This window comes from Schistocerca americana, chromosome 1, assembly GCF_021461395.2.
Source record: "Schistocerca americana isolate TAMUIC-IGC-003095 chromosome 1, iqSchAmer2.1, whole genome shotgun sequence".
NCBI lineage: Eukaryota > Metazoa > Arthropoda > Insecta > Orthoptera > Acrididae > Schistocerca > Schistocerca americana.
In genome coordinates, this window is record NC_060119.1 from 769,628,089 (window position 1) to 769,654,937 (window position 26,849).

General features: G+C 39.5%; 1 protein-coding gene across 2 annotated transcripts in view; it reads right to left on the bottom strand.

Annotated features, from left to right (window-relative positions):
- LOC124612096 (transcription initiation factor TFIID subunit 4) overlaps window positions 1–26,849 on the bottom strand; it is a 196,314-nt gene that overhangs the window by 89,867 nt on the left and 79,598 nt on the right. The window contains exons 4-5 of one of the 2 annotated variants that reach the window (XM_047140300.1): window positions 16,999–17,211; window positions 10,735–10,860 (exon numbers count right to left, since the gene is read on the bottom strand). In XM_047140300.1, coding sequence (XP_046996256.1) covers window positions 10,735–10,860; window positions 16,999–17,211 — 339 coding nt within the window. The remainder of the gene's footprint in view (window positions 1–10,734; window positions 10,861–16,998; window positions 17,212–26,849) is intronic. The other variant, XM_047140301.1, reaches the window with a different exon arrangement.

Genomic DNA, 26,849 nt, shown 5'->3' on the forward strand with positions numbered 1-26,849 from the left:
AACATATGAGGCAATACTGACCCTACAACTTATCTTAGAAAATAGATTAAGGAAAGGCAAACCTACGTTTCTAGCATTTGTAGACTTAGAGAAAGCTTTTGACAATTTTGACTGGAATACTCTTTCAAATTCTGAAGGTGGCAGGGGTAAAATACAGGGAGCGAAAGGCTGTTTACAATTTCTGAAGAAACCAGATGGCAGTTATAAGAGTTGAGTGGCATAGAAGGGAAGCAGTGGTTGGGCAGAGAGAGAGAGACAGGGTTGTAGCCTATCCCCGATGTTATTCAACCCGTATACTGAGCAAGCAGTAAAGGAAACAAAAGAAAAGTTCGGAGTAGCTATTAAAATCCATGGAGAAGAAATAAAAACTTTGAGGTCCGCCGATCACAATATAATTCTGAGAGAGACAGCAAAGGACCTGGAAGAGCAGCTGAATGGAATGGACAGTGTCTTGAAAGGAGGATATAAGGTGAACATCAACAAAAGCAAAACGAGGATTATGGAATGTGGTCGAATTAAATCGGGTGATGCTGAGGGAATTCGATTAGGAAATGAGACACTTAAAGAAGTATTGGAGTTTTGCTATTTGGGGAGAAAAATAACTGATGATGATTGAAGTAGAGAGGATATAAAATGAAGACTGGCAACGGCAAGGAAAGAATTTGTGAAGAAGAGAAATTTGTTAACAGCGAGTATAGATTTAAGTGTCTGGAAGTCGTTTCTGAAAGTATTTGTATGGAGTGTGGCCATGTATGGACGTGAAACGTGGACGATAAATAGTTTAGACAAGAAGAGAATAGAAGCTTTCAAAATGTGGTGCTACAGACGAATACTGAAGATTAGATCGGTAGATCACATAACTAATGAGGACATATTGAATAGAATTGGGGAGAAGAGAAATTTGTGGCACAACTTTACTAGAAGAAGGGATCGGTTGGTAGGACATATTCTCTGGCATCAAGGGATCATCATTTTGGTATTGGAGGGCAGTGTGGAGGGTAAAATCGTAGAGGGAGACCAAGAGATGAATACACTAAACAGATTCAGAAGGATGTAGGTTGTAGTAGGTGCTGGGAGATGAAGAAGCTTGCACAGGGTAGAGTAGCATGGAGAGTTGCATCAAACCAGTCTCTGGACTGAAGACCACAACAAGAACATATGGAGGGTACATACCTCAAGATAGTGGAGATATTGAATTATATGAAGGACAGTAAAAATCATCACAAGTTTGTCACAAAAATACTGAAAAGCTTGACATGGTTGATGATTGAAGATAAACATTAACTATCCCATGAAAGCCTACTTACAAAGTTCCATGAACCAGTATTAAGTGACAGATAAAGGTGTATGCTACAGTCCCCACTTATCACTGCCATAGGGGCTTTGATGGCAAGGGGAATTTATGCAGTAATTCTTCACACATTTTATAAGTGAATGGAACATGAAGAAAGCCTAATGTGTTGTGCAACAGAAAGTACCCTTTGCCATGGTCTTCAAAATGGTATGCAGAGTATAGATGTAGACGTAAATGACCTGCTTGAAGGAATATTTTCTGGAACTGTAGACAGGGTGTACTTCTGCAGCTACGTCTAAATATAAACTCCGCCACCCACTGTAGGGAGAACTAGTCAACCATGTTCCACCTGGAGACACAGAGAGGGAAAAACGACGGTCTATATGCTTCCATGTGAGCCCTAATTTTTCATATCTTATCTTTGTTGTCTGAAATGTACGTTGGGAGCAGTAGGTTCATGCTGCAGTCAGTTTCAAATGCCAGTTCTCTAAAATTTTCTCGACAGCGTTCCTTGAAAAAAATGTCACCTTCCCTCCAGGGATTCCTATTTGAGTTCCCGAAGTATCTCCGTAACACTTGCGTCTTGTTCAAAATTACCAGTAACAAATCTAGCAGCCTGCCTCTGAATTGATTTGATGTCTTCCTTTAATCCGACCTCATGCAGATTCTAAACACTTGAGCAGTACTCAAACAAAGGTCACACTAGCATCCTAGAAGTGGTCTTCTTTACAGATGAACCGTACTTTCCTAAAATTCTAACAATACATCAAAGTTGACCATTAGCCTTCCCTCCCACAATCCTCAATGCTCATTCCGTATCATACTGCTTTACAATATTACCCTCAGACACTTAAAAGACCTGACTGTATCAAGCAAGACACTACTAATTCTGTATCCAAACATTACGAGTTTGTTTTCCTGTTCATCTACCTTACCTTACTTTTTTCCCATTTAGGGCTAGCTATCATTCATCACACCAACAAGGAATTTTGTCTATGTAATCTTGAATCATCCCACATACAGTCATTTTTGAGACCTTCCTGTACACTACACCATCGCCAGCAAACAACTGCAGACTGCTGTTGCCCACCCTGTCCATCAGATCATTTATATATAGAAAATAGTAGCAGTCTTATCACATTTCCCTGGGGCACTACTGACAACACCCTTGTCTCTGATGACAACATACTGGGTTCTATATACTTATATGGATAAGGTGTCCGTTCTTTCAGACATGTCTGAAAGAACAGACACCTTATCCATATAAGTATATAGTTCTGGCAATACCGGACATGACCTTTTTCTTCTGTGTGGATGCCCACATATTCCACGAACTTTTACGGGACTTGGTAAGAATGTCTTCCATGAGTAATGAATGTGTTGGGGTGGGACACTGCGAATGTAGTGTGTAGACATACAAGGTGAGAACGTGGGTCTCGCGGGAGGCATGCGCGAGATAGTCCCTGCAGTCACGCTATCATCTGTGCTCTTGCTGGCTCAGATGGATGGAGCATCTGCCATGTAAGCAGGAGATCCCGGGTTCGAGACGCGAACGTGGCATACATTTTCACCTGTCCCCGTTGATACATATCAACGCCCGTCAGCAGCTGGAGGTATTAATATAATTCTAATTTCAAACTGGGTTCTATTTCGTAAGAAGTCTATGTGCCACTCACATATCTGGGAATCTATTCTGTATGCTTGTACCTTCATTAGAGGTCTGCAGTGATGTACCATGTAAAAAGCTTTTCAGAAAACTAGAAATATGGAACCTGCCTGTTGCCCTTCATCCACAGTTCACAGTATTTCATGTGAAGGAAGGGCAATCCGAGTTTCACATGAGTGATGCTTTCTAAAACCAAGCTGAGTCATGGACATAGCTTTTTGCTCCCTAGGAAATTTATTATATTCAAATTCAGAATATGTTCTAGAATTCTGCAGCAAACTGAAGGTAAGGATATTGGTCTATAATTTTGCGGGTCTGTTCTTTTACTTTTATCCTTCTTACATACAGTGTCACATGCGTTATTTTCCAGTTGCTTGGGATTTTGCACTGGGTGAGAGGTTCATAATGGATACAAGCTAAGTAAGAGGTCAATGCCATAGAGTACTCTTTATAAAACCAAACTAGGATTCCATCTGGATCGGGCAACTTATTTTTTTTTTTTTTTTTTTTTTTTTTTTTTTCCTCAACACCAGAGATGCTTATTTCTAGTGTCCTCCACACAAGAGTCTGTTGGATAGTACATTTGTACAATTCTTCTGCTTGAATGATTTCTTCAATGTGGAATCTAAAACATAGGCTTTTGTTTTGCTATCTTCAATTGCCACAGGAAGAGATGGTCAACAAGTGACTGGATGGATTAGACCTGCTTAGTGTTTATAGCACCAGAATATTCTCAGGTTCTGAACCAGAGCTTTTGCTAAGGTATGATGGTGGTAACTGTATGCTTCACGCACAAATCTTTTCACAGACACACGAGTCTCTACTAACCTTTGCCTGTCATCATTTTCGTGCTCTCTCGTGAACCGTGAGTGCAACAACCTTTGCTTCCTCAGCATTTTCCAAATTTTGTTGTTAAACCATGGTGGGTCTTCATCCTTAGTCCTCTTATTAGGCACATACTCATCTACAGCACGATTCACAATCTGCTTATAAACTTTGCCTTTAATTCCTCTATGTTCATCATATTAGAACCAAATGATGTCAATTCTTTGTCTGAGTGAGATGCTAACAACTACCTACCTGCTCTTTCTAACAGAAACTCTCTCCCAGCCTTCTTGACCGATTTATTACTTTCGTAATAACAGTCACTATGATGACATTGTGATCACTAATCCTCATCTCTATACTGATGCTGTCAATAAGGTCCAGCCTGTTTTACTTACAAGGTCTAAGATATTTCCATTTTGTGTGGGCTGCTGAAATAACTTCTCAAGACAGTTTTCAGATGAGTGTTCAAAACTACTTCGCAAGACTCTCTGTCTGTATCCCCTGCAATGAATTCATAGACTTCCCAGTCTATACTCGGTAGATAAAGTCATCTCAAACTATTATTGTATGATCTGGCTGTTTACGCAATAATGACTGTAGACTTTCTTTGAATGACTCTAGAACTGTCACACTGGAATATGGCAGCGAGTAAAAAGATCGAAAAGTTGACTTAGTTTCACCTACACGTTATACGCTACCACATAACTTCACTGTCACACTCAATTTCAACTTCAATGGAGGTGATATTTTTATCAACTACATTGAAGACTTTCCCTCCTACGGCCTCTAATCTGTCCTTCCAATAAATACTCCAAGATCTTTCTACTTCAAGTTTTAGCCGGCTCTCGGTCCTCTCTGTCCCAAGAAGACTTTGAGCACGAGAACTTTCCTGGAAGGCAGTAACTTTGCGAACTCTGTATTAATACTTCAACAATTTGCTGATAAAATTCAACAGTCAACATATCTTTACTCTGAACACTGTCTGATTTCTCTATCTGTGTATCGACTGGCAGATGTTGACCAGGGAACCTCAAACTACCACCTAGCCTAAAAACCTGTCATGTGCACTCCACAAATATTCTGTTACCTGAGTAGCTACTTCCTTTGTGTAGTGCACTCGAGACCTATAAGGGAAGCCCATAAATCCCCACCCTATAATGCAGGTCTAGAAATCTGCAGCCAAGACTGTCACAGGGTCAACAAAGTCTTTGGCTGAGACCCTCCACTAGGCTCAAAACCATGAACTCTGAGAACAATACTGAAAACTGCAAATTGTGCTTGCACCATGTGCACAAGGCCAGCAGCTTTCACCACCTCCACCAGCCCCCTGTCTGAACTGAGGAAGGTCTCGGAACCCATGCAACAGGCATCGCTGGTGTCGACATTAGCCACAACTTGCGGGCGAGCGCACCCTGCACCCTCAATAGCCACAGGCAAGGCCACCTCCACTTCTCGGATGAGACCTGCCAGCAGACATACCACTGGTTTTCTTTCCAGGCCTGAATGCTATCTTCCTAAGGAGCTACATAACACACCTGACAATGGAACTCCCAATGACTAGTAAATTTCTGTCCACATCTGCCCGCTCGAATCCTGCAGAAGGAACAACCACCTGTTCACTCGCAGGGTGAATAGGTGGGGCCACATGCCCAGCCTTCACACTGGCCCTCCATCTCGAGTGAAGAGAATGCATCACCACGAGTCACTCATCCTGCTGTGATGGCAGATCCACTGCCTTGGGTACACTAGGAGATGCCCTGGCAGCAGAGCCCGTGGGTGAAACAAGTGATACCTGCGGTGCCCCATGTGACGCACCAGATTCCTCAACCAATAATACACCCCAAGACAGCAGCCTGAAGGCAGCTGATTGTAGCGAAAACTACATTCAACTGTTTGCGAACTGCAACCAGCTCCTCCTGCATCCACACACAGCATGCACACATCGGACCCATCCTAGCAACACTAGCTGAAGCAAATAAAGGCTGACACACCCATATATGCAACTTGTTACCCTCCCGACGTTTCACTAATGGGCACTGAACTGTGTATCTGGTTGTTCAGGAGAAATGACATCTGGACTACAGACTGCCTGAATTTACACTGACAAAACACGAGATTAAACGTCTTAAATATAAAAACACAGACTAAGTTTGAGCAATATATACTACTAAGAAAACACTTACAAAACACGAGATTAAACCTTTTAAATACAAAAACAAACACAAAATTTACGCAATATATACTACAAACGAAGGAAACTCCCCCACCCCACCACCACCAGATTTAGTAGAGCATTATGGTTAAGTGGTTACGGTGTTGGACTGCTAAGCGGGCGAGCCGTGTTCATAACTCTTTCATGCCTATTTATTTATTTTCTTTTTCTTTTTTTCACTGTTCGCTTTATTGAAATTTGTGTCTGTATTGTCGTGTGATGTCCATTTGCAACAGCGAAGTGTACAGCAGGGACCTATAACGACAGTTGATTCTGTGCAACTACTCTATTAGCAGCCGAAAAAGGGAGTGACTTTCAAATGGGAACCACAAACATTTGATGACAAGGTGACAAGTCAAACTGATGCCACCACCAGAAAATATGTCTGGTGTGTCATAGATGGCATCAGTGACAGTACATGTGTCATATAACAGGAGTCTCTTATCAACACACCTAATCTGTAAGACTGGTGAGTGGGTGAGATATGCCTCCTTGCCCTATACAGGTGTTTGTATGAATGTGAATATGATCACTCCCAAGGAAATGATGAAAACACTATAGTTTGTCACATAAGCTGCAATAAATGAACACAATGGTTTCACAATCACACAGATTCTCTGTGTTCTGTCAAAACATATGTTTTTAACGTTTTTGAAGTTGCATTCCATTTTGGACATCTTGACTCCTAAATTTCTTTGTTGTAACATAGTCCACACCTGTTTATTTGTCTTCATTTCTGTGAGACGTCTATGTAATATCTCACATGCTTTCAGTATTCATCACATTTACTTGTGACGGTAACATATTCTTACCACGTGACTCATATACTATAACCAATGTGTAGTATGACTCAGAAAGAGAACAAACATTTCAATAACCAGACAGACAGTTCATAATGTTGTGGGAGGGGAAAAAAATGAATGGCGTGAGGGTGCTCTGAATATGACTTACCCGCTTGGCAGTCCAACAACACAACCACTTACCTAGGATGCCATTGCGGTTTTAGGCTGCTCTTTATTGCACTTCTTGTTCTTAGACTGTTCACCGTTTCTATTTTTCTTTTTTTCTTCACAGCTCAGTACACCTTTTTCCTATTTTCATGCTTGATCTGTGTTTAGTTTTTGATGGGCTATCCACTGGGCCATCTTACTGCTAAATCTGGGTGGGTGGGTGGGTGAGGGCAATGGGGTGCTTCCCACAACAGCTGGAGCCGCACTTCAAGAAAGTGAAGTACACTGGTCCAATCAGTTGTTGGGAAAGCACACTTGGCCAATTAGATGACAGTGGATACCACTAAACGACACAATGAATCCAAATAGGAAGGATGATATATTTAGGTTTAACATCTCATAATCCACAAACTCATTACAGGCTGGCAATACACTGTGAAGGAAGTTGACCTCTTGCTTTCCAAAGAAACCATCCTGGTACTCAACTTAAGCAATTCTGGGAACCGTATTCGATGTTGAAGATGATTTGAAACTACTCCCAATGTAAGCCTGTATACGAAGATTTAACATGCATGTCCACTGCTGAGCACCTATTCTGAAGAACAGTAACTATACCAAAAATCGTACATATAGTGCCACAAGAGAAGACACATAAGGCCTTCAATCACAAGAGAGTGAAATAAACCCCCCTAAAGTCCTTACCATTTCTATAACGATTTAAATCACTATTGATACAGTTGAAGGCTTTTCAAAACATCTATTATGATGGATAGTATTAACACTAATGTAATATTTTGTTCTTGTGGAAAATGTGATCTGTTGTCCTTTCTCAGATTTATGCTTTCTTCATAATTTCTTAGCTCTTCAGTTGTATCACAACCTGCAGTTCAAATAAAAGAATAAGCCTTTCTGGAAAGTAAAATTATTTAAAATGACTGTTGACTACCTATTATCACAAACACTTTAGGATTAAAGGAGACCACTCATCAAAAAGCACAAGCGTTGAGTTGTCAACAGGCACACTAAAAAGTGTGTGCACCTATCAACAACTCAACACTACTGCTTTGTTGTAAGCGAACTCAACACTTCAGCTTTGGAGCGAGTGGTCTCTTTTAATCCTTAAGCACTCACATTCTATAAGAACTTTCCCTCAGCATTTACCACAAACACATTTTTTACATAATATCATGAAATGGCATTTTTACTGAAATCATTGTTACAACTGCTACATTTCCCAAAATTGTCTCAAATCACTTTACTTCCCTGTCACGTAAGTCCTGAATGTGAATAATGTATGGTAGGTGCACTTTTGTTGTAAAGCAAGGGCTGGGCAAACTCTAGTGGAATGAATTTGTAGAAAGTTCTGATAGAATTTAAATGCTTGGGGATTAAAAGAACCACACAACAAAAAGCAGAAGAGCTGAGTCGAGCACACACATAAAGGAAGAAAACCTGTTAACTTTTGGAGTAATCCTTTTCTGAGCTAGAGTATACACACACAGGAAAAAAGCACGTGCTCATATACACACACCTATACTCCCACATGGCACCAGCTGAGGCACAATGTTGCGTTTTGGCAGGTGGTCAGGTTGTGTGAGGTTTGTGTCAGATGGGGTAGGTAGTAAGTGAGGCAGATAGCAGGGAGAGGGTTTGGGGGTGAGTGGTTTGCAGCTTGGTGAGAGGCAGTTGATTTTCCAGCTAGGATTGAGGGAGGGAAAGGTCACAGGAGCACGCACTAGACATGTGATGCAAAGTTTTTGCAGCCAGATGGAAGCAGTATATGCAAATAGATGTCAGGTAGTGAATTTGGGAGGGGGTGACAGGGCAGAGGAAGGGGAACTTGTTGGGTGGAAAGTGTGGGGATATTGGTCAATTACACAAGTGAAAGATGTGTTGCAAGGATAACTCCCCTTTGTGTGTTCCAGAGAAGCTGGTGATAGAGGGAAGGATATAAATGGCAGGGGTTGTGAAGCAGCCACTGATATTTGGCATTTTGTGCTCAGCTGCATTTTGTGCCATTGGTTGGTTAACACTGTTCTTGACAATGGTTTGGCAGTGGCCACTCATCCTTGTGGGCAACTGGCTAGTAGCCATATTGACACAAAAAGCTGTGCACTGTTTGAGGGAGAGTTGTTACATGGAATGGCTGCTTTCACAGGGGGCCCGGCCCTCGATGGGGTAGGATAAGCCTGTGACAGGACTGGAGTAGGAAGTGCTGAGTGGGTGGTTGGGTAGGTTCTTGCCCCTTGGTCTTCCACAGGGGTATGATACCTGTGGCAAGGGGTCGGGAGTGAGGAGGCATAGGGGTAGACTAGGATGTTGTGTAGGGTGGGTGGGTAGTGGACTCTGATTATCTGTCACCATGCCCTGAAGTGAGGGAAATCCTACCAAAGATTCTTCCCACCCCTCCTAAAGTGGAATTCTGTCACCCAACCAACCTACACAACATCTTAGTCCACCCGTATGCCACTCCACTCCCAACCTCTTTCCTCAGGAATCATATCACTGAGAAAGACCCAGGTGTAAGACCTGCCCAATCTACCCAACCAGCACTTCCTTTTCCAGTCTTGTCACAGGCTTATCCCATCAGAGGCTGGGCCACCAGTGAAAGCAGCCATGTCATACATCAGCTCTGCTGCGATTATTGCATGGCTTTTTTTTACTGATATTACTACCAATCAGCTGTCCACCAGGATGAACACCCACTGCCAAACTGTGGTCAGGAGCAAAGTAGACCACCCTGTGGCACAACATGCAGCTGAGCATAATATGCTCAATTTCAATGGCTGCTTCACAACCTGGGTCATCTGGACCCTTCCCTCAACAATCAATTTCTCTTAACTAAGCATGGGAGTTATCCTTGCAACACATACTTTGCTCCTGCAATTATCCTGATCTAAATCTCCAATCCCAATGGTTTTCCATTCATCTGTCCTGTCACTCCCTCCAAAATTCCTGTCACAATGTCACCTTCAGCCTGTGCCAGTATCCACTGGCTCTAACAACCTTGCATCACATGCCTAGCCCTTGCTCCTGCCACCCGTTCCTCCCTCATTTCTAATTCCTAGCCGGCAAACAAGCTGCTTCCTGCCTAGCCACAAGCCACTCACCCCGACCCCCCTCCTGCCTCTTCCTCCATCAACCCACCCCACCTGACACAACCACCATCACAACCTAGACCACCTGCTTAAATGCAGAATTGTGCATCAACAAGTTTTTTTCCTTTATATGTATGCTTGTCAAAGACTCAATGCATCTGCTAGTGGAATAAGCGTATGCTTAAAGAGTGTCATGCAGCCATCCTATCATTGCTGACCCTGAAATACTACAGGTAGATGTAAAGTCACTAAATGGAAAGAGCAGTGCAAGCCTTTAAGAATGCATTAGTTCTCCCATTATCAATTTCTTTTATTCCTCTTTAGCAGCTGAACTGATTTTTTTTCTTAACATGACAGCAGATGTACAATCACTGTTGTTTATACTATGACCATCTCAGTTTCTAAGAAACTGACTTCCATCTCATAAAAAACCTTTTTGGCCCCTGTTGATTACTCATATTTGTATTCACATCCATCATCTGTTGTTGGATACGAAACGTAACACGCATTAACAAGAGAAATTTTTTAGACTTATGTTTTTTAAAAATATGAAAGTAATATACTTCTTGACCAGTAATTAAAATAACTTCTTCACATATAAATGAGTTCTGCTTACACATAGAATGATTTATGAATTAAAGTGGAAAAATATTCAGTATAAAATTATTTGGTATAAAAATGATTACCTGCACTTGAGGAACCATTGTAGAATTTGCCAGTGAGAAGACAACTGCACTTTGAGGTGGTGGCCGAATGCCATCAATGACAAGTTCTTTCGTAGCTAAAGACTGGCGGAGGAGTGGCAAGCTTTTCTGTAACAAAATACACTCATTGGAACAAAAATAAAGTTTAAGTGTATTTATCTGCCACAGCTGATATAGTTTTCAATATAAATCTATAAACTGACAAATTAGAAAACCATTTCAGCCTAATAAACACATATTTAACCACAGATATGATCGAACATTAGCCAGACTTGTTCTGGAAGATCCCTAATTTGCACAGTTCCTACTCTGATATAAAGGACATACCTGAAAAATCAAGGCCTGTGATTCAAACTAGAAACTACAAATTAGCATGAAATTACATATAACAGAATGTAGATGTGCAAATTCTGGGCCTTTGCTTTTCTTAATAATGAAAGCTAAACACATTTAGGAAGAATAGCAAACTTTTAAACAGATGGCAAAGAGGACAAATGAAAATGTCTATTGCTGAAGTTACCAACTCCAAAAAAGTCACAGTAGACAACAGAAACCTTAAGTATCTTCCGATCAGTGTAGGTTGTGGCAGTTATTCAGAGGTGAAGGGGCTTGCACAAGATGGACTAGTGTAGAGAGCTGCATCATACTAGACTTCAGACTAAAGACCACACCAATAACACACTTTACTGCTTTTCTCTATCGAAATTAATTTGTGCTGTGTATTTTCAGCAAGAGCCCTAATATTAATTAATGCAGCATTTCAATTCCCATAGTAACTAATATAAATATGAAAAAAAAAACTTTTAGTTGCAAACCACACAAATTATCCTGTCACCTTTCCTGTATAATGTAACTCTCATATATTTAAACAAGAATACAATACTAGATGAATATCAGTTTCTATTAGTTTCCCTACATTTTAACTTCATGAGTTTCATATAATCTGCTTTCACACTTCTATTCCTGGGCACAAAAATGCTAAACTGGTGTGTGTAATTCTACATTTCGCCATGAGGGGTGCTTTTTTAGGGGTTCCAGATTTACATAAATAAAAAATGTACTTATGCAAATCCAAATATGACAAGTTACTACTTGTTTTTCCTCCAACATTGCATGTTCATCTCTCAATTTCAGCTATTAGGAATGTACTCCACAGGAAATTATTTATGATTATTATAGTGAGTTTCTAAGTTATTGTGGTAACTTTATTCTATTAAAATATTTCTTTGGAATATCCTAACTTTTCCAATTTGAAATTCCAAATTTCCCTGGACTAATTTGTCTCGCATGCAAAAAACAGTTTTGCTTTACTGGTGTCCATGCAATCAAATTATGTAGTTTAAACAGCCACTAATAAGTGGCATGGATGTAATGCATCACAAACTATGCCATTAAATTTTTCAATATCAGAGACAGACAGTGTGTACAAACAGAACTAATGGAGCATCAAGCTGAAATATTCTGAGAAATGGATCCAGATTGAATGTCAACAAAATAAAATTATAATTTTAGTCTACCACAAAGGATAGTTAACTATTAGGTTCAACTTTGTCCTTCGGCCCTCTCAACGAAGTTCTTGATATGCAATAATTGCCACTTCCCTCTGCATAACATTTCAGTTTTCTAACCACATGACAGAACAAAGCTTGGGAGGAAAAATATCGGAAATACTCAGAAGAAGAGAGCTCTTGATACCATAATGACTTTGAATATATTATGGAGAGCTCTGAATTTACATTTGAAAACACGGAGCCAGCACTGGTAAACAACATTGTGCAAGAAACATTTCTCAGGCTAACATAACGACTACTCCTAAATCTCTGGAATCATTGTGATTGATGTTGCTGAAAAAGAGAGAGAGAGAGAGAGAGAGAGAGAGAGAGAGAGAGAGAGAGAGAGAGAGAGAGACTGCCAAACCATGGTAGGTGATTCAACAAAGTCTAACAGGGTGCCCTTAAAACTCAACTCCTCCTGAACAGACCAAAAAGGCCCAACGGTACTGACCAGCCACCGTGTCATCCTCAGCCCACAAGTGTCACTGAATACAGATATGGAGGGGCATGTCGTCAGCATACCGCTCTCCCGGCTGTATGTCAGTTTACAAGACCAGAGTCACTACTTCTCAGTCAAGTAGCTCCTCAGTTTGCATCACAAGAGCCGAGTGCAAACAGGGTGCCCTTGCAAGTATCAAGTCCCATTTAACAACTTTAGTGGCTTAAGAGGTCTTTTCATTGATCTACATCACAATCAGAAACAACATTCATTTTCAAGTGACGTGTGGAAAACATAATGTGCACAATTATGTGGAGCCACACTAGTTGTGTCATATGAATTGCACCTATGACCTTATGGTTACAATTCACCATGTAGCAACTTTAATGCTCTAGACACATTTAATAGTTTGGAAGTCTTAGGTACATTTGCTCCAATAAACTGTAAATTGTCCTCGCAAAGTGAGAGTGCCATCCTACAGTCTCACTCTCTTCTGCCCAGTAACAAAAATGTATATAAAATGAACCACGAAACGCACAACAATCTTTCTCAACTGCAGCCACAAACAACAGTTTTAAAATCTCATTAAGACACTTCGTCTCAAAATAAAGATATATCCTTTATTTTGGCCGTTAACTTTCTATAAGAGAAATCCATCCATGCCACCCATGCAAAATGTACCATGTAAACCAAAACTGCGGTAAATGTAAAAGAAGGGTTTAGAACTAATACCTGTGATAAATATAAAAGAAGGGTTTAGAACTAATACCAATAAAGATCATATTTGTGTTTTCTTTACATAGTGCTCTCTCATTATCCTGATATGTTATATCAATCAATCAGCAAAAAACCCTCTTTCTAAAAAAAATCTGGAAATATTATAACACTACTTCTGAACCCAACAGTATGGCTAATTAGAGAAAATGTCAACAACTTTAAACTTTTTGACTTCTACAAACATGTTAACATGTGACACTGCACTTTGACCAAAATGCACTGGATGTGTGTACGCAACTTCGGGTATGCTTTTCCTAATTTTCTCCAGACATATTTGCTTATGCCACTGTGCAGACCCCTGAGTGTCACAGACATGCCCTAATGCATTGCCACTCAAGTGCCAGTGTTTTGTAAGTGTGTTAACACATAAGAGTCATGTTTCTACTCTGACCTACAACATATGCATGAACTTTTAGAATGTTTACTACGAATCTTTATGTGCGATTGCTGTTGGAGTCATTTGTTGCAGTTTTAAACTTTGCTTTATATTTCCGACTATCTTTAAGGCTTGGCATCATAGTGTTATAAATGGTGTTCACTGTCTCACAAAGGAAGAAATCCTGGAGATAACCAGTAAGAGCCAAACTGAGAATGAATTATTCTGCATCGGTTATAGTGGCAACTACTCAAAACTCTGAGGTAGCTGATCAAGTCGCATATATCAGCAGGTATAACTCACTAATTTATTTTTTGAACATGAAGTGCAATAGACAGACCTTCAAAATATGAAGAATTTGAAAGTCATACTGCAATTTGTTGGAAAAGACAGGCATTAGATGACTAAGGTTAACCCTAAGACAAATAGATTTTTGATGTACAAGAAATACTTTAAAACTCAAGAACACATATATAAGCTGCTCAATACGAAAAGTGCTATGCCAAAGTGACATTTCTGCATAGCGAATGTATTACAAATGGGCTAAAAGGACTACACCTTTGACTAAGAACAGTTTGCTATAGTTTAAGGAACAAATCATGCCGGAAGTTTCCAAACGTGTTACAATATAAATTCAACAATATTGGTACAAACAAAAATTATTACTGTTGTTCACAACAAATTCAGATGTATTTGAGTGTATCACAATAGTCATTACATCTTATTTACTCAGATACAATATAACAGAGCACTTTAAACTAAATAAACATCCCTCGCAGGCAGAGAAAACATTGTAACCTGTATCTCATCAAACAGTAGCCAGGGACTTGTGATCCAAGAATATCACCATAACTATTAACAGATTATTCACTTCTTGGGTAAGTACAATGAGAAATACAAACAGAACAGCATGTAATACAGATAGATGGTTCAGAAGAAACAGTGAACTGCTAAAGTGAAAAAATACAGGCGCATCACTTGCCTCATAGACTACTAAAATTGAAAAATGTTGGAAACGTGTAACGCTTGGTCACAAGAGTAATTTAACATCTATGTGTGTGATTCACCTGGAGATACGCTTCAAACTTACAAATTTCACTCTGCTGGTGGTAAGTCAGCAGAAGGAAATCCGCAAGATTCACTTGACTAAAAAGATGCATAAACAGCAACAACAATAACTGAGTTTTATTCCTTTGTGCTGTCCTTCAGTACAGCTACATTGACAGCTGTCAAATGACACATGTTTAAAGAACCCAGCATCAACAAAGAAACAGGCAACTTGTCAGAAGAAATTCCATGAACAATCTATGGGACAGCAATGACTGTTTTTCCTTTTCTACCAATTTGCTTTCACAATACAGAAAATGAAGATGGGAAAAGTTTAATTAAAGCTTTTGAGACACAGTATGACAATGACTTACCCTCTGAAGATATAGTAAGAATGAGAAAACTGTGATACCTTCACGGACTGTAAAGCCTCTTCTGGGCAAAATGTCAAGGTTCTGTCAAGACTTGCCATTTAACTGCAACCCTCACCTAAAGTAGAGACAGTTGAGACAATGGTACACTGACCATCAGTTTGCAGTACAGCATTGTGAACTGTCTATGGGAAAGTAACCTGAACCTTATTCCGAATAAAAAGAAGCAGCTATTGCACCATCTAAAATAAGAAATTGGTGATCTAGCAGACAATTTCACTTACACAGAACTGTTAAAACGATTATGACAACCTCCATATACGTTACAGTCTAGACATCTGCTATTAGGACATAAGAAGTGCAATAGGTTATCCATTCCTTCTTCTTTTTTCTTGGAAAGTGTAAGTCATTGATTCTTTTACACTTTTACCTGTCTTCAAAGTATTCATCATAAATGGAGTCAGATTAATTTTCCAACACTTGCCTGTCAACCAAGTTGATGCTACTTCTGTTGTAAGACATTCCGACAACATTCAATTTCTTGTAACTTATTCTTTTTACTTCAACTCTTTCTTTTTTGGGTGACCTCCTTTTCTTCTAAAACTTTTAGCTTAATAAAAAATAGTCAAAACAGAATAAGTCTGAATGTGATTTATTTTGGATCATAGATCATTGTTACTAGTTTTTTATATATAAGTATCTTATCAAGAGAACAATGGTAACTTCCTTAACAGAAACCTATGTTAGATTAGATTTCGCATACAGTTTATTCTTGTATTTACTGCATTACTTATCTCCTCTGACTGGATAAAATGGGAGGATGTGCAGTTTTTGGCTGTTCATACCTTAGAAATTATAAGGTTCAACACCACTTTTCAGTAGCTGCAAGTTTTGTGACTTTTGAGCATTTGCTTTAAGGAATTAGCAATTATGCATGTTTTACTAGAACGTAAATGCATTTACAGTATATGAACTACTTATGTCTTTGGTATGTCCAGTTTTGTACATTAATGTATTAATATCAAAAACGTTCACATAATCAATACATCAGTAAATCATGACATTTACCACTTTTTGAGTGTTCCATATGTTCAAGCTCTACACCTTCAACTATGTCCAAGTTAAAAAAAAGTCTTATGGAGACTTTTGTATAAGTTCCTAGAAATGCTTACAATGAGTATGACGCTGCAACATAATGGTGGAGAATTCTCTTAAATATTATGTACATTTTAACTAGACTCTCACATGTAAATTAGTAAGAAGTGCAACATGCACAACCCAGTCTTACAAAGGATTCTAGTGTCCATTGCTACAGAAAACCGTTATGATGTACTTGTACAAAGAATCAAAACATATGTGAGTCACAAAAATGTTGTATGCAAAATTTGTTATCAAAATAAATCAGCAAAGAATACAAGAATCACGGTTATTTCAAATAATAATAAAATGCAGAAGCATGCATAAATAAAATGGTGTATCACATAAAATCAGTGAAACTGAAGAGGAAACAGAATATTCCATTGGAATAACAATAAGATAACTCAAAAGGTCCAGACCCACAAAGAATAAAGCTTGAAGAAACAAATTGTCATACCTACCTGCAGGAAAAAAGAGAAAAAAATATTATTACCAAATATATCATAAAAAGCTGCAAGCACATAAAATTTAATTTAAACAAAAGACCTTTAAAAATCCAATGAGGCAGGGTTGTGGAGATGCATTCAGTAATCGCTCAAGCCGATCGCAGAACTCCTCTGGTTCAACCTTGGTGTCAATCAACTCTTGGATTAGTGTACGCACATTCCTTTCCACAGATTTTGGTTCTCGACTTGAGAGCTCCAACAGATTTGCAAGAAATTTGCGACATTTTTCTTTGGTAGTGTCAACTGTGTGTCGCTGAAAAATTATTGACAGGAATTACATTTAGCCATCTAAATGCAATACGTGCAACTGAAGAATAAACTTCCTGTTAAGAAAAGCTAAGTGCAAGCTAAAAAAAACACCTGTAACTAAAAATAAGCACAGGTAATAAACAATAAAAGCAGAACAGAAAGCCATCACTCCGTAAGTAAAAAGCTAGTGCATGCTTAAAGTTCATGAACTGTTCTTTCTGAATCAAACTGACTACACCTCAAAACAACACATTCAGTTTTAGATATCTGACAACGATTGAGTGCTATTATCAGATAGGTGGTATCAACGGTTTGGATGGCAAATGAGAGCATGCAACATCTGTGAATGTCAGTAAAACTATACTAACAATGAAAAAAAGAATGACACATCAATTATGAAAGAAGGGTGAAAGAATATACTCAACAGAAAAGCAAGTCAGAATATCAGCAACTGCATTAACAAAAGAATTGACTATGATAATGAAATGAGTGGGAGGGCTCCGAAGTTACTATTTCAATATGAAACTGCAGTCACAACTTCACTGAAAACTCTGATATTATTGTGCTTCAGTGTGAATGTAAATGTTATTAATGTATGACAAAATCCACAAACTTCATTAACATTTGTAACAATTTCAACGTAACAAAATGGTTGAAATGAATCCAACCTCAGAATAAGTACACTCGACAAAAATTTTGTCGCCCCAAAAAGACATCATGTTAATTCTGTGTAAAACCACATCTAGACACGATAATGGCCTCAATTCGGTGAGGAAGAGAGTCCTTAAGTTTCTTCATGTGAGCCACATCCATCTGAAGCCACTCTGATTAGATCCCATCGAACTACCAGATTACTGAGATGCTGATTGCTATGTTTTCCCCAGTGATCCAGGTAGTCTCAAATATCTGCTAAAAGATTAAGAACAGATGATTTAGTGGGGTAGTCGAGATACGACAGGGAACCAGAGTAATCATCAAGCCAGGAATTTAAGTATGCATCCCTGAGAATATGGCTGTTGTCATCTAGGAAGACAGGAGTGTCCACAGCATAATCATCACTAACTTGTAGAAGAAACGGCAACACTTTGTCACCGCAAATGTTAATAAACATCCTGGTTCACATTCACACTAATCTGAATTTAGTGGGCCCACCCCCAAAACATCACAAAATAACCTCTGTCCTGAATTACAGCCAACAAACACTGCAGGTTAAATGGCTCATAGCGTGTCTGGTGCACTTGGCGCCTTGCACTAGTTAAAAGCAGCAATGTGGTTCTGCAACATACCTGACACAAAATGTTCATCAAGATGGACCTGTATGCACAGACACCAGCAATTCCTGTCAGGTTTGAAACTGTCACTGACAAGGCAAGACACCCATCTCTGTAGCCTGTCGTTTAAATATTTTTATGCCAACTGCACTTACACCGTTACATGACAGAGTGACACACTCATCATTGCAGGTATGTTGGGCGATCTGCACTGATACACTGCACACTATAGCTCCTTTCTGCCATTCTGCCACATTTACAAATGGACTGATTTTTATATGCTCATTCTACACCATCTGCAGCTCTCCAAAACAATCAATGTGCACTTTCAAGGTGATGACTAATATTTTGTCAGTTAGCTACAGTGTATCAGCAAAGACAAATGGTGTCTGCGTAAGGCTGTGCAGTGCTCTCACATGTATGCCCAAAAGATCAGTTTGCTGGCAAGTTGCTCAGTGAGGGATCACCAACTGTAGTGGAAGTATGGAAGCATGAGCCAGTACAAATAACAAATGTCAAGGGGCACAAAAACAGCAAGGGAATAAATTCAAACAGAGCAGAATGACGAGTTTCTGAGAAATGTGATCGTCATGACATGGTATTTCAGCTCAAAAATGTCACACAGCTGTGACAATGATTCATGCATAGAACCCGTGCATAAATTTATTACAAAGGAATAGGCAGAAATTGGCCCAACCAATGTCACTCATGCCATTATATCAGCTTCCACTGACCAGAAACTACATGGTGTCTTAAAAGAAAGTTTCTATTTTATGTATCAAAATAAAATAGTGGCTGAAGTCTACTGACAAAATCTTTATTTATAATTGAAATATATGGTTTAGGAATTTATTTCTTAAAAATAATGTCATTTAAACTCAATCCAGCATGCCTATGGCACTCATTTAAACAACAAATTTGCATGACAGCTTGGCATGTAAACACTGGGATGGCTACCACTCCACTATGGATATTTTCTTTTAATTGCTCCAGAGAAGTCAGATTATTGACATTCACTTTAGATTTAACATATCCTCACAAGACAAAATCCACGGGACTCAAATCTGGACTGAGTGGGGGCCAATTTATGTCACACCTACTGGAGATCAATTTGTCAGGGAAAATTTCATGAACTTCCGGTATAGACACACTGGATGTGTGTGCTGTGGCACCATCTTGTTGAAACCATGATCACGAAACAGGAAAAATGTCGTTTACCATCATCAGATGATATTCCAAATCCACTGTAACTGCACGACCACTGCCATTGTCAAAAATGACTGGGCCAATTATTCCTGGAGCAACAAAGCCAATACTTTTTGGAAATGATGGGGTTTCTCACGCTTCTGTTTAGGATTCGTTGCGCTACAGTGGCAGCAATTTTGCTTATTGACATGGGCATTCAGGTGAAAACTAGCATCTTGAGGAAACAAGATGATAATGATACATGGAAGTGCACTTAGTCATCACATCATTAATGAACTGCAGTCTGTCTGGCATCCTGAGGCTTTAACTCTTCCACCAACTGGATTTTGTACGGGTGCAGTTTGAAGACTTTTTGCAGAATTCAACGCTGTGATGATCTATGCATCTTTAAAGAACTTGCATACTTACAAATGGAGAGGTTAGGATCTTCATGGACAGACAGATTTACACTCTTCATGGATTCGTCCATTCTTGATGACCTTGGTAGCCCAAATTTCGGTTTGGCCAGTGCTGAACTAGTCTCCTCAAATGTACTGATCCATTTCTGGATAAGAGAAATACTTGGAGCATCATTTATATAATGTAATCCACGATCACTGCAAAATTTCTTCCTTGCTACTCATCGAATCACCGTTTGTGTAAAATTCTTGCATACCGAACACACGGTCCACTCCGGAGAAGCGCTCCATATTGACTGAATTCTTACAGGCCAAGCAAGTGATGACCATACCCCCCACTCTCCTCAGATTTGTTGCACACAAGAAGAGAGCTCTTCAAATATGAACTTTTTTTTTAGTCACACTGTATTAACAACTTGGACTGTAACGAGCAGAGGAACACTGCCACTGGTGTGATGAATGGCAAAATATAGCATCTTCAAACAAGTCCCACTTTAATATGCCAACAGCAATAGCTGCATATTTTATATTCTAATGTGGTGACTGGAATTTTGCAGCCTGCACTGTCGAGTTGTGTAATAAACACATGCAAAGTGTGATGGTATGGAGCACCATTGGATATAACACATGACCTTGACTAGAACATACTGACAATAATCTGCATGGCAAATGCTACTTCAGGGAGGTTGGCAGAGCTAGGGACATTGACCCTCCCTCCAGATGCCATATTTCAAAAACCACATTTGGCCATGAATGTGCAGCTGTCTTCAAAGAATTATGGAACCACAGCTTCTCTGGCATGCACATCTGCTCAATCCCCATTGTACATGTTTGCTTTATGGTTTGTCAGCAACTGCTTTGATATAGCCCTTTACCGACCATTGTTGACACTTTCTGGACTCTCATAGACCACATGGAGCAAAGTTTCCCAGGAATGTACCCAGGTCCTTTTTGATTCCATGCTATACTATTTAGACACACTTGTTGCATCAAGTAGGAACTTGATGCTACACTGGAATTTTGAAGCAAAGACTATAGAAGATTCTGTAAATTGTGTATTGTTATTGACCTAATCTGACAAACAACTTTCATTTCAGCCACAGGTGCCTTCTGTGTTGCAATTTTCACAATGTTATTTTATATGGAATTTCATCCAAAATCAGTCTATTAACAATTAATGATGAGAATCAAACAACATTTAAACAAGAATGCTCTCACTATAGAATGGTCACTTCCCTTTACTTAATATATCACTGGAAAGCATTTCTAGAGGCACAGAAGGGTTATAGTACTTTTTTTTAAATTCTACCTGATGTATTTCCATAAGCAATAAATGGAAATAAAAACAAGAATGTCAAAATAGTTTAGAAAAAATAGTGAAACGTGTAAATTTCAACATATAAATGGTGATTCGTGGCACAGGAGAAACAAAAGACTTACAAAATAGGAGAAAACGGTCAACAAAAACTGACATTAATTTTTCCACCTTGTAATGTAGCAAAGTGTGTATCTATTCCCTTTATTCCATAAATTTCTTTAAAATTATTGAGTCAGCCAGTCATATTCACCGATAACATCAATCACAAGAGCACTTTAATATGCACTCAATATGTGGGCAGTTTGAATTATTTTCATATGATGTCTGTTCAACAAATAACTGAACTTTATTAATGATCATTTATTATGTTTACCCTTCTCTCCTTCAAAGTATCCCTCCCTATCCACACATTTATCCTAGGGTGTGTCTATTTTGCCAAGTAGTTCTACAAAGCTTTTTATGGAATGTCATTGAAAGACAGTTCTACTTACTAGTGTATCACTGTGTAAAAACAGCATCCTTTCAACAATAACTCTACCTTCGGAAACAGGAAAGAGTAACATGGAGCCTGGTCTTGGAAGTTGGATGATCAGAAGAGAACAGTCATGCGATTTTTTACACAGAAGTTGCAAACTGATGTAGCCAAGTGGGCAAGTGAATTACAATGGTGAAGACACCATTAAGTATGTTGCCATAAATGCAATATTTTATTGAAACTTTTTAAAATACTTACATAGCAATCAGGGTTGACTGACTGACTTTGAGGTTACAATCAGAATCACTGATATTGAAGTAGCTGTGAGCATCAGTGTGAAAATGGATCAATGTTGTCTGGCTCTTTTGGACAGGGATATCCTTCATGACCTCACTGAGATGACTGCTTTTATGTCTCATTCTTGTAGCCATATAAAACCTGTGTCCTGTATGACTCTTTATATCAATCATCTCCAAGTTTTACATCTACATGGATAATCCGCAAGCCACCATACCACTACTTGTCATTTCCTTTCCTGTTCCACTCACAAATAGAGCTAGGGAAAAACAACTGTCTATATGCCTCAATATGAGCTCTAATTTCTCGTATCTTACCTTCATGGTCCTTTTGTGCTATTTATGTTGGTGGCAGAAGAATCATTCGGCAATCTGCTTCAAATGCCGGTTCTCTAAATTTTTTTCAATAGTGTTCCTTGAAAGGAACATCACTTTCCCTCCAGGGATTTCCACTTCAGTTCCAGAAGCATCTCTGTTAACACTTACGTGTTGTTCAAACCTACCTGTAACAAATCTGGTAGCCCACCTCTGAACTGTTTCAATGTCTTCCTTCTACCTGACTTTGTAAGGATCCCTAACACTCAAGCAGTACAAACCAGAGGCCTATATGCAGTCTCATTTACAGGTGAACCACCCTTTTCTAAAATTCTCCCAATAAACTGAAGTTGACCATTTGCCATCCCTACAACAGCCCTTACATGCCCATTCCACCTCATATCACTTTGCACTGTTACACCCAGACATTTAAATAACTTGATTGAGTCTAGCAGGACACTAATAATACTGTATCTGAACATTACAGATTTGATCTTCCTACTTATCAGCATTAACTTACATTTTTCCACATTTAGTACTAGCTGCCATTCATCACACCAACTGGAAATTTTGTCTAAGTCCTCTTGTATCTTCCTACAGTCATTCAACTTTGACACCCTATTGTACACCATGGCTTCATCAGCAAACATTCACAGATGGTTGCCCAACCTGTCCACCAAATCATTTATGTATATAGAGAATAACAGCGGTCCTATCACAACTTCCCTGGGACATTCCTGATGATATCCTTGCCTCTGATGAAGATTCGTCGTCAAGGACAACGTACTGGATTCTATTATTTAGGAAGTCTTCGGGCCACTCACATATATATGAACTTATTCCATATGCTTGTACCTTCATTAACAGCCTGCAATGGGGCACCAAGTCAAATGCTTTCCGAAAATCTAGAAATATGGAATCTGCTGTTGCCTTTCATTTATAGTTCTCAGTATATCTTGACAAAAGGGCAAGCTGAGTTTCACATGAGCGATGCTTTCTAAAACCATGCTGATTTGTGGACATACGGTTCTCAGTCTCAATAAAATTTCTTATATTCGAACTGAGAATATGTTCAGGGTTTCTGCAGCTACCAGAAATTAGGAATATTGGTCTGTAATTTTGCAGGCAAGTTCCTTTACGCTTCTTATATACTGGGGTCACCTGTGCTTTTTTCCAGCCATTTGGAACTTTGTGTTGGGCGAGTGATTGACGATAAATGCGTAAGGGGCCCATGCTGTAGAGTACTCTTCGTAAAATCAAACTAGGATTCCATCCAGATATGGCGATTTATTTGCTTCCCAATCTTTCAGTTGTGTCTCTACGCCAGATACACTTATTGCTACGTCGTCCATACAGGAGTGTGTCTATTGGTCAAATGATAGTAGGTTTGTATGGTTCTCCTGTGATCAATTTCTTGAATGTGAAATGTGAAACTTTGGCTTTTGTTTTGCTATCTTCAAATGCCACGCCAGACTGGTCGACAAGGGACTAGGTGCGACAGTGGTAGTAGTTGTGTGGTTCATGCATAGATCTTTCCACAGATGCGTGAATCTCTGCTAACCTTTTCTTGTCAAGATTTACGCATTCCTTTTGAAGCAAGAATGCATGCTTTGTCAGCATCCACCGAATTTTGTTATTAAACCATGGTGGGGCCTTTTCCATCTTTTATCCACTTACTAGACATATAACTCTCCAGACCATGATTTACAATCTGCTTAAACTTTGCCCATCATTCCTCTACAACTATTTGACTGGAACTATGTGATGCCAATTCACTGCCTACGCGAGATTTTTGTTAACAACAGTCGCTATGATGACATCGTAATCACTAATCCTCATCTCTATACTGACACCTCAACAAGGCCCAAAAACTACTTTGCAATACTGTTATTCTGTACCCCTCAATAAATTCATAGACATCGCAGTCCATACTTGGCAGGATAAAGTCATCTCAAACTGTTATTGTATGATCTGGGTATTTACGCAATATGACCATAGACTTTCTTTGAATGACTCTAAAACTGTCACAGCAGAATCGGATGGCCGGTAAAAACAGTCAACAACTAACTTGGTTTCCCCTGTACCTGTTATATGCGACCAGATGACTTCACCATCACACTCACCTTTGACCTCAATAGAGAGAATATTTTTGTCAACTGCAAAGAACACTCACCCTCCTATGGCCTCAAATCTGTCTTTCCGATATACGTTCAATGACTCACTAAATGCCTCAGAGCTTTCCACTTCGGGTTGCAGCCAGTTCTCAGTCCCAAGAATAATCTGAGTGCGAAAACTTTCCTGGAGGGTAGTAAATTCAAGAACTTTATTACAAATACTTCCCCAGTTTATTGATAAAATTGTGACAGTCTAAGTGTCTTTATTCTGAATGCCATTTGATTTCCTTTGCTGCATATCAATTGGTGATTGCTCATCAGAGCACCTCAAACTAAAGCCTAGCCTAAAAAATCTTCATGTGCACTCCACAAGCACTCTGCTATGCAAGTAGCTGCTTCATTTGTGTAGTTCACCATTGAGGTATGAAGGAGAGTCCTACAAATCCCCACATGGTAACACAGGTCTAGAAATCTGCAACCAATACCATCACAGAGTTTATGAAGCATTTGGTTGAGACCTTCCACTCAGCTCCAAACCAAAGGACCCTGCTCAACTCTGGAAACGAACTGAGGAGATGTATTGATGTCAGTCGCTGAGGCCTGGCACGAAGCTGGCATTCCAAAACATCCCAAAGATGTTCTATAGGATTCAGGTCAGGACACTGTACACGCCCATCCATTACAGCGATAGTTATTGTCATGTAACCACTCACTCTGTCACAAGCCGTGCATTACAAAAAGGTGCTTGATCGTGTTGAAAGATGCAATCACCATCCCTGAATAGCTCTTCAATAGTGGGGAGCAAGAATGTGCTTCAAACATCAATGTAGGCCTGTGCTGTGATAGTGCCATGCAAAACAACAAGGGGTGCAAGCCCCCTCCATGAAAAACATGACCACACCATAACACAACCACCTCTGAATTTTACTGTTGGCACTAAACATGCTGGCACATGACGTTCACCTGGCATTCGCCATACCCACACCCTGCCACTGGATCGCCACATTGTGTACCTTGATTTGTCACTTCACACAACGTTTTTTCACAGTTCAATCGTTCAATGTTTGTGCCCCTTACACCAAGCAAGCCGTCCTTTGGAATTTGCCGGCATGATATGTGTCTTACGAGCAGCCACTCGACCATGAAATCCAAGTTTTCTCATCTCCTGCCTAACTGTCATAGTACTTGCAGTGGATCCTGATGCAGTTTGGAATTCCTGTGTGGTGGTCTGGATAGACGTCCACCTATTACACATTAAGACCCTCTTCAACTGTCAGCGGTCTCTATCAGTCAACAGACGAGGTCGGCCTGTACGCTTTTGTGCTGTGAGTGTCCCTTCAAGCTTTCACTTCACTATCACATCAGAAACAGTGCACCTAGGGATGTTTAGAAGTATGGAAATCTCAAGTACAGACGTATGACACAAGTGACACCCAATCAACTGACCACATTCTAAGTCTGAGTTCCGCAGAGCACCCCATTCTGCTCTCTTACAATGTCTAATGACTACTGAGGTCGCTGATATGGAGTACTGACAGTAGGTGGCAGCACAATGCACCTAATATGAAAAGCGTAGGTTTCTGGGGATGTCTGGATACTTTTAATCACATAGTGTAAATAGAGAAACACGCATGAAATTTAATAAGTATACTACAAGGAAAACACAGAAAAAGATAAACACTTAATTTGCTGCTCTGTACATGTAATTGGGTATCAGTCAAGAGCTGAAGCCTGCTCACGTTTTTTTTTTTTTTTTTTTTTTTGCAAATGTTGAATCAATATTCCCTCTGCTCAGTGGCCCATCAAACATTGCTGCAATTTTATGCATGTTCAGTTTTTCAGTTAAAATCTCATGTACAGACCAGTAAGATCTAAATCTTTCACGTTAGCACTCTGACCACTAGGTAATGGTTGGCAATCTTTTTTGAATGTGAATGTCACCAGTTGATGATGAAGGCCATTCTGGTGAAGAGTAGTCTCAGCTGAATAACAACCGCTTTTGAATCAAGAGAACTACAGGAAGAGATCATATATGAACTGGGTTTTGTAAAACCAAAATCATTTTTCTATCATCTCCTGACTTTGCTTCACATTTTCCCCATCAAACTGGCAACTTTCTGATGCCATTCTCGACGAAAAAAAGAGAGATGTATGCACAACAGCTCGCTTACAAACTCCTCTACTACCGCACTGTTATCAAACTGGTGTCCTCAAAGTTGTTCTTTCAACAGTCCAAACATGTGGTAGTC